This window comes from Nyctereutes procyonoides, unplaced genomic scaffold (genome assembly GCF_905146905.1).
Source record: "Nyctereutes procyonoides isolate TBG_1078 unplaced genomic scaffold, NYPRO_anot_genome, whole genome shotgun sequence".
Classification (NCBI taxonomy): Eukaryota; Metazoa; Chordata; class Mammalia; order Carnivora; family Canidae; genus Nyctereutes; species Nyctereutes procyonoides.
The window spans coordinates 39,495,818-39,513,833 of record NW_026575042.1 but is presented as its reverse complement, the minus strand read 5'-3'; the positions used below and the strand labels follow the sequence as shown (position 1 = coordinate 39,513,833).

Genomic DNA, 18,016 nt, shown 5'->3' with positions numbered 1-18,016 from the left:
AATTAATGTTTGCATACAATATAAAGTATGTATACTTTATATATATATGTACATGAATTAGACATAAAATCATATTGAAAGACACAAGAAAAAAATCTGTACCTCTTTACCTTCTCAATTCTGAGGTATCTACCCCCGTACATTATGCAAAAAAAAAAAAAAATGACCCAAAGCAAAAAAAAAAAAAAAGTTGAGCAGAAAATTTGGTCAGCTTAAATAGCAAATCAGTTTAATTAATCTTCAAATTCTTTTCCTTCAAAAGTAGGAAATTGGGGAGGATGGTAAAAGAAAATTTTCTGAAAACTTCTAATTACTGCTGTACCATTACATACAGTAGCATATTCAAAATTAGCTAATTTAGAAAGTCTGTCAAGGGAATTTGAATGTAGTAAGTGCACTAGCATAAATGACAGTGTTTATTAGGAATAATGTAACATGAATCAAAGAAGTTCTTGAAATGTTCAAGCTAGTGATACAACTAAGTGTTATTCCAAACAAACTCTTCAACCCCTGCCTCTAAAATAGGGAAGAAAAAGCCTTTCTCAATGAATACTCATTTGATTCTAGCATTTTGCATTTGTCCTGATGTTCTAATGCATTTCACTCTGAAATAGCTGGTATAAAACAACACTGAATAATGCCCTCAATCCTAAGTATTTTAGTCTCTAACACTTTCATCAAGAAAATGGGACAGTCTGTAGAGGTCAGACACAGCTCATGGTGTTTGGAGTTTAATGTCCTTTCTGTATGTTGACAGTGGTAAATCTGCCTGTAGTAAGAGCACATTGTTGTCATTGAGAATGGGGAGATATACACACAACCGTGTCGTGGGTGGCTGTCACTCAGATCACTAGCGAGAGCTGGGATATTAGTATGCACCTCAAAGACCTAAAGAAATGACATCATTAGAAATCTTCCTTTTTTGTGTACATTCTTCATACTCTCACTCAAGAAAGAATTTAGCATTGGATAATTACAACGATAAAAAGACACACAGGATGAATAAGAAAGGAAATTCATCATAGCTAAATAAAAAAAGTTAAAGAAATGGAATATTAGCCTTTGAAATTTTTTGATAATGTGTGAATTTCATGCCAGTGCCTAATATTAATAGCAATGTTTCGGTCTTTTCATTAAGAGAAATTTTTTTTCTTAATGAATTTCTGCACAGAAAATATGTTGTCTTAACGAGGTTGCTTTAGCTAGTGTTTATTGGCAAAATCACAGAGAAACTAATTATGTTATGCCATGACTTTTTTCCCCTAAGGCCAGTAATATTAGATTTCCTGAAATGATTCTTCTAGAGAACATTGCTTTTAACATAATTCTGATTCTCTAGCCCCACCCCCACCCCCAGTCTTTGCAGTTATTCTAGACTCAAGGTTCTGTATGCCAACCACAAACTCTCAGCAAAATGTTTACTTTCAAGACTAACAAGGCTGTGGAATGAAAACTGGCAGTTGCTGCCTACACCATAGAATTGCCTACTACTGCAAGGATTCTGGTAGAAATCCCTTTTCTGCTCTTAGAGCAAAGCAGTATGCAATAAATGATACTGTATTTGACTTTTTTTATGAACCAAAGGAGTATTTGAAAGTGATAGAGAACTACATTTCAACTCAACATAAGGAAGGATTTCCTAACAGTTTTAAATGTCTAAAAATGCCATTTGCTTCCTTGGAAAGTAGTGAGGGTTCTGTTTTTGGCAGTATTCAGTTACATGCTGAGCAGCCCCTTGACAAGAGTGTTAGAGCAATCAAGCATTGGCCAGATGTCTGGACATACATTAAAAGGTGACCCTATCCTTGAAATCCTGTAATCCTATATCGTGGGGGTATGTGTGTGTGTTTGTAATTCATCAAAATAGATCTAAGTCCAATTTTATTTGGGGGCCAATATTTCTGACCAATACCACGATAATAATCACTCTGTGAGGTTACAGACTTTAGAAATTATTCTTAACTCAATAGTATATTAACTTAAATGAGACCTTACAAAACTCTGTACTTTTACTTTAATATCCCCCCCTAAAAAAAAAAAAAGAGAAAGAATCTAAAATGGGAAACCTCCAGAAATAAGAACATTATTATCAGTATTTACTGGCTATAGTAATTTAGCAAATTCATAAAAAATAACCTTCCCCTTAAGTTATAAGCTCAAGGATTTCAAGAAAATCTGGCTACAGTATTTATTCAGTTTAATGAAGCTGAATTCCTTGTAGCTGTAACTACATTTATTTCCTATATTAACTTTATTTACTTAATGATGCCTATTCATCTTCCTAAAATGTGTTTTGTTGTGTTTTTATAGGCTGTGCTTCTGAAATTCTCATGTTTTAAAAAAGTCAAATTAGGCTTAAAAGAAGACAATGAAATGTAGGAGATGGGAGGGGGTTGGGCAGCAGCCAGGAGTGCATAGGGAGCTCAAGAATTCTCAAAGAAATATAGAACAAAATAGAAGCTCTCTGAACACTTAAGTGGTATGTATACCTTCTCTACTTCAGAGACTGTATAGTCCTAAACTTAAAGAATCTGATCTTCGACTTGGAGCCTACCTCCTGCAGGTAGAGCAGAGAAAGAACATGCACATCGTGCAAAGTTTCTTTTATTTTATATATATATATATATATATATATATATATTTAGATATATATTCTTTTATTTTAGATTATATATATAATTTGTATGCATAATAATATATATATATATAACCATATATAATTATGATGGTACTATAGAGCATAATGCAAAGCATTTCTCTAGGATTGGAAAGTTTTGTCTTAACATTACTGATGCATGGCAAAAGTTCTGTTTTCACTTTTTGCTTTTGGGGGGAGATTGTTCTGGGTAATCAGGTGGTAGTAGACATTGAGAGGAGTTAAGTATCCACCACCTCAAGTTACCATCTGTTCCTTCCACTAGTTGGATACTAAGAAATTTACCTTTCAGTTTCCTTTACTTGACCAAAAAATGTGGTCAGAGTCACAGATACCTTCCATACCAACCTCAGAGTTGATCTGATGATTAAACAAAATGTATGTATTAAAAATATCCTTTGTAAACTCTAACGCCTCATAAATATTCACCAATATGATTGTTAACAAACATCTTGCTGCCCCAGAACCTGAATCCCATATAATGAAGAGACAGCCTAGTCTGGCAAAAATGATTTGGGCCTAGAACAAAACTCAAGGCAGCTCAGTTCTTCCCTTTATTGTGTTTTATATGGGCAGGTGCAGCTTGCCCAACTGTAAAATAGAAAATAAAATTATCAACTTATGAGTTTTGCTGTCATTATAACATAAATTGTTAAAAATTTAAGTAAGTAAAAGCCTTTAACACATTCCTTAGCATAATTTAAATCCTAAAAAAATAGTTCCATTAATATTATTACTATTTTAGAAGTAGTAATACTGCTATTATTACCATGTCCTAAATTTAGAAGAATCTCAAAGGATTGCATATTTAGCTAGATGTAATTATAAATCTTCAGCTTCCTAAGAGAGGCTGCACTCTAGGAACCATGACCATGACAGGCAATAAAGCCTTTACATCATTTTCATCCTAGTGATAAAGTTCACAGATCTTCAGTACAATTCATCTCTTATACTACCCCTAAAGCCTGTAGGAATTATTGGATTTACCACAAACAAATTTCCTCAGGACAAGGACTAAGCAAATATTAGAATACAGAAGCAAAAGTTATAATTCCAGTAAAATAATAAGTTGTTTAATTAACATATGAGTGGTTACCATGAACTTTCAGAGTTTTTAAACACTGATTATCCTCTTATTTAGTTAATACTTCCCTAGTCTTCTTCGCACTATTAACTTCCTTTTCACTTTCCTGAAGAAAAGCTTTGCTAAGCAAAGATTACTTAAGTTGGGTTCTCTCCAAACGCTCACAACTAAGAATTAATGGAAATAAAACAAATGTTGATTACTATACTGGATAAATAAAATGTTGAGTCAAGTTTTTTTTTTTTCATCCACTCTGAGTGAGGATGAAGTAGATATGAGGTTATTTATAGTGAATACTGATCCTGAATCTACTAGTTCCACATTTGTTGTTGTTGGTTGTTAATATTATTATTTGCTTGGAAGTGGAGTTTTGGTTTATTTATTTTTTTTCCCAAAATTGACCAATGAATCTATTGCCTCAGTAATTAACTAATCCAGGCCACACTCAGGCATTGACGTCCTAATGGTCAAATTAGTTGCTTCTGTCAGCGTGGCCTTAATGTAGATTCTCCTTTTGAAATATGTCTTCAGGAGATTTTTGCATGTGAAACAAAATTGAATTCACCCACACATTTTCATTAAGTCCCCCAAGAAGGAAATTATTATGAAGGCTGTTTATTCAGGGGAATGTTGTCACATGATATAAAGCAACAAAGGAGTGCTAATCAGTGATGCTGCCTTGCTATGAAGGGAACCTTTTTAAAAATGCTAATAATCATCTATAATTTAGAATAAGTGAGTCTATCAGATTGTCAAGGTTTTTAAAAATTGATAAAAACTACTTTTGGCAAGCATGTGGGGAAAGGACACCCTCTGTACCATTATTAGAGGTGCAAATTGGCATATCCTTTCTGAAGGGCAGACTGGTAGTATATTGAAAAAGAAAAATTAATGTATACCCTCTGACAGAAGTAGCTCATGTCTAGGAATTACCTAAAAAGTAATCGCTTGGTTGGGGAGAGGCATTTGTATAAAGGTGCTCAATGTAGCATTGTTTAAAAGGGAACAATCTAGAAACAACTGAATGTCCAATTATGGGTATGTGAATTAAAATTTGGAAGGAAGATACATAGGGATATTTTGCTGCCATTAAAAATTGTCCAGCGGATCCAAGTTTATTACCACGGAAAGAGGATTATGAAATATTATTGAGTTAATTAAGTTCCCCTCAACAATGGTCAGATTTGTAGAACATTGTGCATGTTGTCTATACATCTATGGATCTATGAAAAAGAAATTACTGAAAAAGATATTCCCAAAAAAGATAAATGTTTTTGTCATTGTTGTTTGTATTTTTCCTCACTTCAAAACAATTTTAAAGAAAATAAGAAAAATATTAGAAATGAATAAGAAGGCTTGATAACCTCTCCAAAATAAAAAGATGAAAGTTTGAGAAAGTCTCAAAGAAGAAAACATTTGGAAAATGTTTTATTCTATTTTAAAATTCTTGTTCTAATTTAATCTAGTTTTATAAATTATGAAAGTAATTCAAGTGCATGGTAACAAATAATAACAGTGTCAATATCCATACTGTAAAGTAAAAGTTATGTGTATATGTAAATGTGTATTAATATATGGATTCATACAAACACAGAAACATCTTTTATTTCTTTTAATTCATCTTTTATGATTTAACCATGGATCTTGGATATCCTTCTTTATCTTTCTATAGATCATAAAATTTATCTTATTATATGAATGTACCATAATTTATGCAAACATTTCTCATATTATAGATATTTATTTCTAGTCTTTTGCTAATATAAATACTTTATAAAATTTCTTGATTAAAAATCATATACCAAATTACTGGTCGTTTCTTGAATACATTCATAAGTAGGTTTTGTTTTTATATTTAAATTGTTCATTCTTCTGGAACTTATTTAGGTATAAGGAGTGAGTTCGAAATCCATCTTTAGTTTGGTTATTTTTTTCCAAATCAGTCAAATTTTTCTGCAATCTTTCTAAACAATCTGTATTTTCCCTCAATGATATTATTAAATTGTCATTCTCTAAATTGATATACATATTCTGTGTGTTACAAAATAAAATACCATAAAGCTCTAGGTAGAAAATTGACAAAAATGATATTATACACCTGGAAAAATAAACATGCAAGAGCTTGCTGTGAGGTTTTGCTGATGTTAGAACAGCTCTCCTTTAGAAAGCAATCAGAAAAGTTGGATAACATGCGGAAAAGCAGGTGTTCCAAAGGATTGACAAAGAACCATATCATCTAGGGCTTAAGGGTCAAGATACCAATAAAAACAAATTAAACTAAAGCATGTTGAAGATAAGAAATAATAAAAATAACAGAGAAATTAATGAGGAGAGGAAAGCAGAATACAGAAAAATCAACAAAGCCAAATTTGCTTCTTAGATGCACTCAGAAATCTAACAAGATTTATCAGGAAGAAAAGACATATTATCAGTATGAGGAGAGAAAGACATAACCACAGACTAAGATATTGAAGATATTACAAACAACCATATGCCAGTAAATATGAAAACTTAGATGTAACAGCAAACACAAAACATACAAAAATAAATAGAAAATCTAACTAATCCTATATCTATTAGAATCATTGTATCTGTAGTCAAACATCTTCCAACAAAGAAAACTCCAAGCCCAGAATTCTTTAGCTGTTTAAAGGAAGAGAACAAGAATCTGTTTTATCAAACTTTAGTAACTTTAATAATACAACCTGGTAAAGACTATGGAAGAAAGAAGCACTATAATACAGTCTTTTGTGATATAGACACAAAAATCCTAATATTAGCTAATTAATTCTAGTGATGTATAAAAAAGGATAAGCATCACAACCAAGTAGGGTTTATTGCAGGAATGCAAGAATGTTTCAGCATTTGAAAATCAATTAATATAATTAATTACATTAAAACAATGAAAGAAAAAAATACCATATGATCATCTTAATAGGTAAAGAAAAAGCATTTGATAAAAATAAACACATGCTTGGTTTTTTTGTTTTTCATGTTGTTTTCTTAAAATGTCTATTCCTAGTATACTAGGAATAGAAGGAACTCACTTAATCTGTTTAGGGAGTTTTTATGAATTTAGTAAAGAAATTTTTTCCTCTAAAACTGGAAATAAGACAAAGATGCCCCATCACCACTGTTATTCCATACTGCACTGGACGTGTGTTACCTAACAAGTATAATCAGGCAAGAATAAGAGATGCAAAATATATAATGAATAAAAAGGAAAAAAATCCTTATTTGAAAACATGATTATGAAAATCCAAAAGAATCTACCAATAAGCTACGAAAATTATTGAATAATTTTAATAAGGCCCCAAATACAAGATCAATAAAAAATTAATTGTATTGGTGTATAACAACAATCAATTAAAAAATGAACTTTGGAAAGGGTACCATTTACAATAATAACAAAAAAAACCAGCAAATATCAAGGAATCAATCTAACCAAAGTATGCACAATCTTTATATAGAAAATACTGAGAAAAATTAAAGAACACCAAAATCCTTATGAGGATATGTGATGTTCATGGATTCAAAGTTCAATATTGTAAAAATGTGCATTCTATCCAAATTTCTTTATAAATTTAATGCAATTCCAATTGCCAGTGAGTTATTTTTATGGAAAACGACAAGTTGATCCCTAATAAGTTCAAATGGCAATGTGAGGAGGCAAAGTGTTAATTAAAAAAAAAGAAAGGCAACAAAACTGGGTGTTGACAAGAATGTCAACAAGGATTGCTGATGGGAATGCAAATTGGAACCACCATCTTGGAAAACTGCTTGGCACTATGTCCTGACACTTCCACAGAAATGCAAACATGTATATATAGAAGCAAAATTCATCATAGCCACAACTGGAAACCACCCACATATCTATCAGTAGTATTATGAACAAATAAATGGTGACATTCATATAATTTTTAAAAATGAACTACTTCTGTACACAACAACATAAAGAATCTCACAAGCGTAATATTGAGTGAAAGATGGCAAACACAAAAGGGTATATATTGCCCGATTTCATTCTTATTTAACTGAAGGAAATTTTTTTTTTGTGATGTCATTTGTGATGACAGAAGTACTAGTAGTAGTGCATTGGGGTGTGGAAGTATAAGTGGGAAGGGGAACGAGAGTAATTCTGGGGTGCTGGTGGTATTTTCTTACATAATCTGAAATTGTAAACATATGATTTATATGCTTTTCTGAGCGATTAAACATTAAAAACATCGCATTTTTTTAACATGCAAAAATAATCAGGAAGATTCAGAAGAAGGTAGACTATGGGAACAGTCTAAATCTATGGAATATTACAAATGTATTATGGATCTACATCATTTACGAAAAGCGTGATATTGGTAGAGGAATGGGTAACAATAGAAACAAAGAGCCGGTCCAGAAATGGACCTAAATGGAAAATGGAACTTCTGTGCAATGTGTATATAAACAGTTACTTGTAATTTTGGTCTACTAGATTTCAATAAACTAAGTTACTACATCAGGTTAAAATCCTGAGTTTTCCAAAGGAAGCAAATCTCTAAACAAATATTTAATACCAAGGGTCTCCATGTAGACATATAAGACAAATTCCCATCACATCTCAACAACCAACAGAAAAAGAAAAAAAACTTTTTTTCCATTTAATGTAAGGAATAGATTGAAATTGGGGGTGGAAGTAGGAGCAGGGAGTGAGCAAGACTTTGCTTCTATATGAGAAAAGTCAAGAAGTTGACCACCCACTCTTTTTTTTTTTTTTTTATAACCCATTTTGAGTCAGAGAGATGTTTTGCCTTCTTTTGTTAAACTGGTACAGGACTGTGAAGGAATATATATCATTGTAAGCAATAGAAACCTCACCTTGAGCGAAAAAGTGATTTCTTTTTAATTCAATAGTCCAAGGTAGATTTTGCTTCAGGAGAAGCTGAATACAGATTAAGCAGTGTGGTCAGGACACAGCTTCGCTTTCAGACAGCTATTTCCCCTGTGATCACAAGATGGCTAGCAGCAGCTCCCTAGCCTGCATCCTACTGTCTCACACTGAAAACCTGGGGATCTTTGTCCCAGCATTTCCTGCCAGGTCTCGTTTGTATTTCTTTGGCTCTGAATGCACCACACCCATTTCTGAACCAAACATGTTGGCTAGAGAAATGCATTGATTTGAGTAGTTTAGTCCTAAATCATATATTCCATGGCTGAGCTATGGAGGTTTCAAATGTGAGCTGAGAGTGGGGAAGAAGGTGGACCCCAGAGGGAAATTAGGGTGTGACCACCAAGAAAAGGCTAAACGGAGCATAGATGGCAAAAGGTCCCCTCTATTGTACTTGGGATGGGGACAGGAGAAGAGGCTCTGTGAATTTAATCTGGCATGTGTTTATTAATGTTAAAAACTGTTTAGCTGCAATGGACTGAATGTTTGTGTCCCTCCCGTGACCAAATTCATGTTGAAGTCCTAACCAACAATGTGATGGTGTGGAGAGGTGGGGCTTTGGGGAGCTGATTAGGTCATGAGGGTGGAGCCTTTATGAATGGGCTTAGTGCCCTTAATAAGAAGAGACAGGAGAGGATATGAGGATACAGCAAGCAGGCTGCTGATTGCGAACGAGGAAGAGGGATCTTACCAAAACCTAATTGATTGATTGACACTTTGATCTTGGACTTCCCAGCTTCCAGACTGTGAGAAATAAATCTCTTTTGCTTTAGCCAGCCAGTCTATATAGTATTTTATTATGGCATGCTGAGCAGATTAAGGCAGTAGCCAAATCTCACTTTTCGAAAAAGTAAAGATTTGACGGGGTAGCAAAGTGTTCCCCATCCCCTATATTTTCTCCCATGTTTTCAAGTTTTCTGTGGTTATTTGGGTGACAGTGTTAAGATGAGCTGGTCTAGAATGTGAAACAAGTCCTCAGGATAATTGATGATTGCTGCCACTGCAGAAAGACCATCTTGTACCACAGGAGCTGTGTCTTTTTTAATCCTTTATTTCTATTACTGGCTCTAAATAATGTTTCTGACAGGATTCTGCTTTTCTTTCTGTCAACTGTCGGTAAGCAGGTATTGGGCATTATTTGTGAGGCTGTAAATACATTACATGAAAAAATAATGAGTCCTTAAAAAGTCAAGAGAAATGCCTCCAGAGACGTTTACCTAACACGGTGATTTATGTAGGTCTGAGAATGAAGTTTCAGAAACTTCCAAATGAAAATTCTGGAACATAAACTAAAGTCTCTTCCAAATGAGTGTTTGATGTAGCCCCTGGACACATTTCCCTTCTACTTCTAATCTGGAAGTTAGAGAACGTTTTTCATGTTCAACTTAAATTGTTTAGTTAATGATCTAAGAATAACTCTTGGGAGCATCCCCCTGCATAGCATGTTATTACTCCATTCCTCTGACTGAATTTGATGTATCTATTGTGTTCTCATTGCATAAACTGATCTCTGGGATTAATCATTTTCTTTTTACCAGCAAGAAATTGTAGACATTTAATGGATATACCTACATCAGTCAATTTAATGAGTCTCATTGTCTGGAGTTTGAAATATACTGATCATTCTAATGTTGAAATATAATTGACATTCATTCTTATTCCAAGTTTCCAAGTTTTCCAAGTTTGTCCCTCCTGCCTGCCTGAGAAAGGTAATTTAGCTTTTTTTTTTTTTTTTTAAGTTTTTAGGGCCTAGGAACTCAAGAGCATCTACTGAGTAATGCTAGAAGATGCTAAACAATCCTGGCATCCTCTCCTATGGTATACCTTAAGCAATCACATAGATTTGTATAACAAGGAATATTCTATCATCCAAGTAGGAATTGTTCTGTGGAGGATCATGCTGGCTAATATACCCAGGTGTATCTCTAGCAGCCTGGCAGCTGGAAAGGAAGATGGCTGCCGCATCTGTCACTGGGTGGACAGCCAGGGTTGTGTCGGAGAGCCTGACAGGGTAGTCAGCTGAGCACAAGGCCAAAGGGCGGCCTTCCCAGATAAAAGAGGACCATCCATTTACCAGAACAGTTACAAGATATTAGTTGGATTCCAACCTGAATAATCATTAATGGTTTTTGGTTTCTGTTTCGTTTTCAGTTGTTTGAATTTATGAACTTCTTGGCCGAGAATGTCATCTTCTGTTACATGGGCCTGGCACTGTTCACGTTCCAGAATCATATCTTTAATGCTCTTTTCATACTCGGAGCCTTTGTATCCTTTGAAATACAGAACATGGAGTGATGAGGGAAAAGAGTAAACTACTTACTTTTACTGATTATTCTGTTAAATTGTTAAAGTAATTTCCTCAAGTTTATTGCAAGGCTCAAATTCATGGCAGATATGTAATTTCTAGTAGGAGGGAAAAGATCCTAAGAAACTGGGACCTTTATTAAATGCTTCTGTCTCAAGATAAGAAATTTGGAACATACTGAAAGAAATAAAGGGAGAAAGCTGAAGGAGAATAGAATACTCAAAAAACGAATGTTCAAAATATATTTATTTCCTAAATATTCAAAGTATGTTTTCAAATTATGAATCATTTACATAAAAGTATCAGTCCGTTCTTTACAGAGAAATATACTTAATCTGCATTAGAGTGTATCAGAATATAGCCAGGATTATTAAGCTTTAGAAATATTTTCATCACAAGATGGTAAAATCTCTTTTCCAGTGAGGACTTTGAAAATAAAATACACAGAGTGAAGATCAGATGAAATTAGCATTATAGATGTGATTTTAATGTCTTATGTAAGTGTACATGTGAGTTTATTTTAATAAGGTCGCCCTTTCCTGCAAGTAAAATAACATAAAATCTAGACTTCCCATTTAATACAGAGGACTTTTGCAGCTCTAGGCCCCAGTAGGAATGGATGTCTATTTGAAAGGATACTGAGTTGCTAGGGATGTCCCCAAGAGCAATCAACAACTGTTGTCCTTTGGAAATGGGCAAATGCCCCTCAGATCACAGGCATGTGATCCTGACAGCCAAAACAGCTGACCCTTTTCTGTAAACCCTGCTCTAGCCAAGCACCACCATTTGCCTTCTGTCTTCTTTTCACTAAACATTCAGCTGGACACTCCAATTTCACCCAAAGACCTCTACATCTTAGAGGGAAGCTCCCTCTTCCCACATAACTCCACCCCCTTTGAGGACAACCTAGAACCTACAGACTCTCAGGGAAGGAGTCCTGGGTGACAGAAGAGGAGAGATGACTACCACCAGTATTTTTGTAGATTTTAACCCGTAAAGCTTGGACTTCAGCAAAATGCTTCCTAGAGAAACAATTGTATTATACATTTAGATAGGCAATTCCTGTCAAGATTAAATCCACTAAGAAAAAGAAAAAGTAAGTGAAGTTTGCTAGATACAGGGAGTAGAAACTGATGGAAAGTAAGATGGCAATCATGAGCAGAAGTACATTTATCCTTTCTAAAGTGCTGCTTGAGAAGATAATGCACCAACCCCTGAATGGTCTCTGCCTCAAATTTTACAGCAGAGTTGAGCAAAGAGTCAGTCATCAGTAACATAAATGTGATGAGAAAATTTACAGTGATTGAAATGGTTTGGGGTTAACAATTCTAAACCAAGTAGATATTGAAAGAAAAGCAGAGTTCTCTATTATTTTTGGAAAGGAATTGACATTTAAAGATGAATGTTGGAAGCAAGTTGGACATACACATATTGACATATTTATCCCTGTTTTCTGGGTCATAAAATAGAGAAGCTTAAGAACATAACAGTTAAAGCTCAAGGACTCACAGCCTCATTGCAACAACATTTTCCTCAATGTTTCCCTGTGCTTATCTGTAGCTCGCAATTTTTGTTGCCAGAGCCTGCAACATATATCCCCTCTCCTTCCTCCTGAATCTGGGCCGGAAACAGAAGATCCCCTGGAATTTTCAGCACATGATGATGTTTTCAGGTATGTGAACTATGTTATGTGCTAGAGTTCCTGTTGTCTCACACTTTTCCTGAGGGTGCACATGGAAAGCCCCCTCAGGAGATGTAGAGACCTCTTGGTATTACCACCCCATTGTATCTACTAGTCTTCACCCCATCATACCTAGTGCCATGCCGATACTCTATAAGTTCTAAGCAACCGTGGGATTTCTCTTTCCAAGAGGAAAATTAAACAAAAGGGAATTTTGTTGGAAAATACAGTATCTGCCAGAAACTGGCTTTGAATAGGCATTTGACTTTCCCCTGACCTATTCCAGATCAATTTTCATATCAGGGAATCTGCACAGTCATTTCACAAGTTGTGTACTTGAAGGTAAATAGTATGCAAGTGGTGCCATCTTTGCCCAATGTTAAGACTTCTCCCTAGCATCCCTGCTCCTTCCCTACGCAAAGCTCCAGGAACTTTCCATAGTTAATATAGAAGTGAGTCGTATCTAAGTGTTCTCAATTATTAGTTGAGAAAACAAGTATTAATTGCACATTCCCCTAGTGTGCCAAGCACAGTTCTAAACACTGGTGGATATAACTGACAAGGTCTCTGCTCTCAAGAAGCTTATGTTCTAATTGTTTAAATCATACCTGAAGGTTCCTTCTTCCAAAAGAAAATAAACCAAATGAATTTTCTGGCCCTGAACTACTCTGGGAATCGTGATTACTTTCTGTTCAATCAATTTTCCTACCATCAGTCTTCCTTATTCAGAGACATTTTCCCTTACATGCCTTCTATGTAGGAGTATGCTTATATTACACTCAGGGGCAGTTCATGGGAATATATGTGAGAGTACGACAAATACTCTCAGAATGGAGTAAACAAAATTTGGGGTATACAGGGAGATATGGAAAAACTGAGGAAACTATCACTTATTGAATATCTACTATTTGCCACTCACTGTAGATCAATTCTATGAAGCAGATATTAAACCATTTTTTAGATGGAGAAACTCAGGCTTAGGATCTCAAAGAGGTTATATAACTTGGCCAAGGAAAAAAGCATTCCTGAACCCAGGTTTGTTTGTAAGACTCCACTTCAAACCCACCCAAGTGTCTCAAAATTCATATTTTCAGCAGAAGTACTAGGATTACAAGGCTTGTCTCACCTTCCATTCCAGTTTAACCTGTTCTACACAGTAAAAGGTTGGTAGTTCCCAGGTTGAGAATGAACTATTTAATCAAGGATGAAAAAAATGGAGATCCAGAGTTCAAAATTGCCCTTCTGTAGTCTTCTAACAGTGCTTCCCTCCATTTCCAGATAAGCTAGAATGAGACAAAGAGTCATAAAGAGGATAAGTTGAACTGGAAGGTGATCTTTGACTTAGAACAGCAATGAACTTTGGAAATGAGTTGACTTCTATTATGGGAAAACAAAAGACAAGTTTGATCACTCATAAATAGGAAGTCAGCACTGGGTTGCACTTTAGCAACTCATTTCTAGGAGCTGGAAGCACTTTCCTTCCTTCCCATCAAAACATCAATAGTTTTACTCTGGAGAATAAATATCTGGCTTATTTTTAAAATCTTAAGTATTATATTTTAAACAGTGCTTCATTTTACAAAGATCACTTTGAGAAAGGTGTGAGGTTTTGAATAGCCATGTTGGAATGTGAAGTGTCTGCCCAAAAGGCCAGCTGGCCTGATGGTTTTTCTGGGGTCTGGCATCTTCTATGTTTGCTTAGCTGTTGAATTAGAGCTGTGCTAAAAACTGAGGCCAGCAATATGGTACGTATGGCCAAAGGATGTGAGAAGGCCCAGAATTTGATGATATCTTTATGATATTCTGAAGGAGGGACTCAGCAAACTATGGCCTTTGAACCAAATATATAGCCCACACCAACTTTGTAAATAAAGTTGAAACACAGCTACACCCTTTCATTTACATTCCTCTTATCTGTTTTTGCATTACAAAGACAGAGTTGAGTTGTTTCAGTAGAAACCACATGGCCCAAAAAAACTGAAGTATTTACTATCTGGCCTTTGTTCTAAAGCATCTTCATCCTCTAGAAGGAAAACAATAACCTCATCACATTAAGGGAGTTGAAACTATTAGTTTAATTCAGGAGAATGCCAATCAGTTAATTCCCATCATCAAAAGACCATCATGCCAAATTTTCAGGACATCTACTATTATACATGATTATAGTCCAGAGAATGCCCCCCATTGCCTTCCACATTGAGCGTCCATGTCATCTGCCCAGCATCAGTCACTTACTGTTAGCAGTTCAGCAGCTTGACCTCAAGGGCTGCAGTCATGTTGGGCCACAGTGGGCTTCTTTCCATAGTTTTGCCTAGATTTTTGTTTTGTATGCTTTTCACATTGAAGTGAATCTGAACAAGAAAGAGATTGGGTTACTTCTTCTATTTTTAATGCCATTTTAATTACAAGTTAATAATATTGTTGATATTCTGTGGTATGGTGGAAAGAACATTGGATTTCCACTAAAAAGATATCTTCTTAGCTTTCAAACGAGGACATAGCAATGTTATGTGGTTGTATAATGGAATCATAGTTGCTCAACTCAAACTCTAACTTTTCTAAGACCTTTGATGAGCAATGTTTTGAGACCCAGATCCAGAGCAAGGTAGGACAGACATTATTAGTCTCTTTCTATAGATTGAAAAGAGAGAAGGAGCCAGAATGAGGGAGATGTGGAGAGTATGGGTATCTTACTCACAATCTTACAACCAATGAGAGATGAAAATGAGACTTGAACCCTAGCCTCTTGACTTTGAATTTAGGGCATCTTACCCACATAACACTACTTTGGATTTACCCTCAAGGTCATGAGAATAAAAGTTGAATCAAACCTGGCCCTTCCTAATATAGGCCAACCCCAATATATCTAACATATCTCTCATACAAACCTGATCCTCATCCATTTCACAACAAATCAAACATGTGGATGACACCCCTCCCACGTCAGTACAAGTTCTACACTGCACCCATTGACCCCCATCAGGATGTAGGAAGCATCAGGTGAAGCATCAGGTTCACCATGGGCAGTGCAGTATTTTTCTTCAAAAGAGAATGCTCCAAACTCAGTTTTGATATCTGCATGAATTTTGTCATGTTCTACTTCACTCAGGATCTAACATTTTAAATGTATTTGCCAGGAAATAAGAATTTAAAAGGTTACCTTAAGGTAACATAAGCCAGAGAGGAGGTAAAGAAGCAGATCATATAACATACTGTCTAGCATTTTCTGGGTGTATGATAGCAATACCTGTGGAAACCAGAAGAGAAAGCCAGTCCCTTTAAAGAATATTTGCCTTTGGGCACCTGGGTGGCTCAGTCAGTTAAGCATCTTATTCTTAATCTTAACTCATGTTTTGATTCAGGGTTGTGGGTTCAAGACCCACGTTGGGATCCACACTGCACATGGAGCCTACTTAAAAAAAATTTTTTTTAAGATTTTATTTATTTTTTCATGTGAGACACAGAGAGAGAGAGAAAGATTGAGAGAGAGAGAGAGGTAGAGACACAGGCAGAGGGAGAAGCAGGCTCCATGCAGGGAGCCTGATGTGGGACTCAATCCCGGGTCTCCAGGATCAGGCCCTGGGCTGAAGGCAGGCGCCAAACAACTGAGCCACCCAGGCTGCCCCCCAAAAAATTTTTTTAAAGAATATTTGTTTTAGAATATAGCCTAGTGTTCTTCACTGTGCCTAGAGTAGTTTTGGTTATCCAATGGACTTTCTTTACATAGCTCAAAACATTTTTCAGAGTCTTTTAGAGATGGTAAACAATGACCCTTTATCTAAAATGGGAGTATGTAGCTAGTCGGAGCCAACAGTACATTAAAAGGATTATTCACCACAACTAAGTGGGATTTATTCCTGGGCTGCAGGGGTGCTTCAGCATCCACAAATCAATCAACGTGATACACCATATTAATAAAAGAAAGGATAAGAACCATATGCTCTCTCAAATGATGTGGAAATGCATTTGACAGAATGCAGCATCTTTTCTTGATAAAAACCCTCCACAATATAGGGATAAAGGGAACATACCTCAATATTATAAAAGCCATATATGAAAGACCACAGTGAATATCATCCTCAATGGGGAAAAAACTGAGAGCTTTTCCTCTAAGGTCAGGAACACAGGAGTGTTCACTCTCACCACTGTTGTTCAACATAGTACTAGAAGACCTAGCTTCAGCAATCAGACAATAAAAAGAAGTAAAAGGCATCCAAATCACCAAAGAACAAATCAAACTTTTGCTCTTCGCAGTTGACAGATACTGTATGTAGAAAACCCAAAAGACTCCACCAAAAAATTGCTAGAACTGATAGAGGAATTCAGCAAAGTCACAAGATATAAAATCATGCACAGAAGTCTGTTGCATGTCTACACACTGAAGCAACAGAAAGAGAAATCAAGGAATCCTGTTTATAATTGAACCAAAAACCATAAGATACCTAGGAATAAACCTAATGGAAGAGGTAAAAGATCTGTACTCGGAAAACTATAGAATGCTTATGAAAGAAATTGAGGAAGACACAAAGAAATAGAAAAATATTCCATGCTCATAGATTGGAAGAACAAATATTGTTAAAGTATCTATGCTATCCAAAGCAATCTACACATTCAATGCAATCCCAATCAAAATACCACCAACATTTTTCACAGAGCTGAAACAAACAATTCTAAAATTTGTATGGAACCACAAAAGCCCTCAAATACCCAAAGCAATGTTGAAAAAGAAAACCAAAGCTGGAGGCATCACAGTTTCGGACTTCAAGCTATATTACAAAGCTGTAGTCATCAAGACAGCATGGTATTGGCACAAAAGCAGACACATAGGTCAATGGAACAGAATAGAAAACCCAGCAATGGGGATCCCTGGGTGGCACAGCGGTTTGGCACCTGCCTTTGGCCCAGGGCGTGATCCTGGAGACCCGGGATCGAATCCCACGTCGGGCTCCCTGCATGGAGCCTGCTTCTCCCTCTGCCTGTGTCTCTGCCTCTCTGTCTCTCTCTGTGTGACTATCATGAATAAATAAAATCTTTAAAAAAAAATTAAAAAAAAAAAAGAAAACCCAGCAATGGACCCACAATTATATGGTCAACTAAGCTTTAACAAAGCAGGAAAGAATATCCCCTGGAAAAAAGACAGTCTCTTCAACAAATACTATTGGGAAAATTGGACAGCCACATGCAGAAGAATGAAACTGGACCACTTTCTTATACTATACCCAAAAACAAATTCAAAATGGTTGGACGACCTAAATATGAGACAGGGATCCATCAAAATCCTAGAGGAGAACACAGGCAGCAACCTCTTTGACATCAGCTATAGCAACTTCTTACTAGACATGTCTCTGGAGGCAAGGGAAACAAAA

The 18,016-nt window shown here is 35.6% G+C and overlaps 1 protein-coding gene across 1 annotated transcript in view; it reads left to right on the top strand.

Annotated features, from left to right (window-relative positions):
• SLC9A9 (solute carrier family 9 member A9) overlaps window positions 1–18,016 on the top strand; it is a 534,354-nt gene that overhangs the window by 298,211 nt on the left and 218,127 nt on the right. Inside the window, exons 10-11 of the mRNA XM_055321514.1 lie at window positions 10,816–10,929; window positions 12,530–12,641. Of these exons, the coding sequence (XP_055177489.1) occupies window positions 10,816–10,929; window positions 12,530–12,641 (226 nt within the window). The remainder of the gene's footprint in view (window positions 1–10,815; window positions 10,930–12,529; window positions 12,642–18,016) is intronic.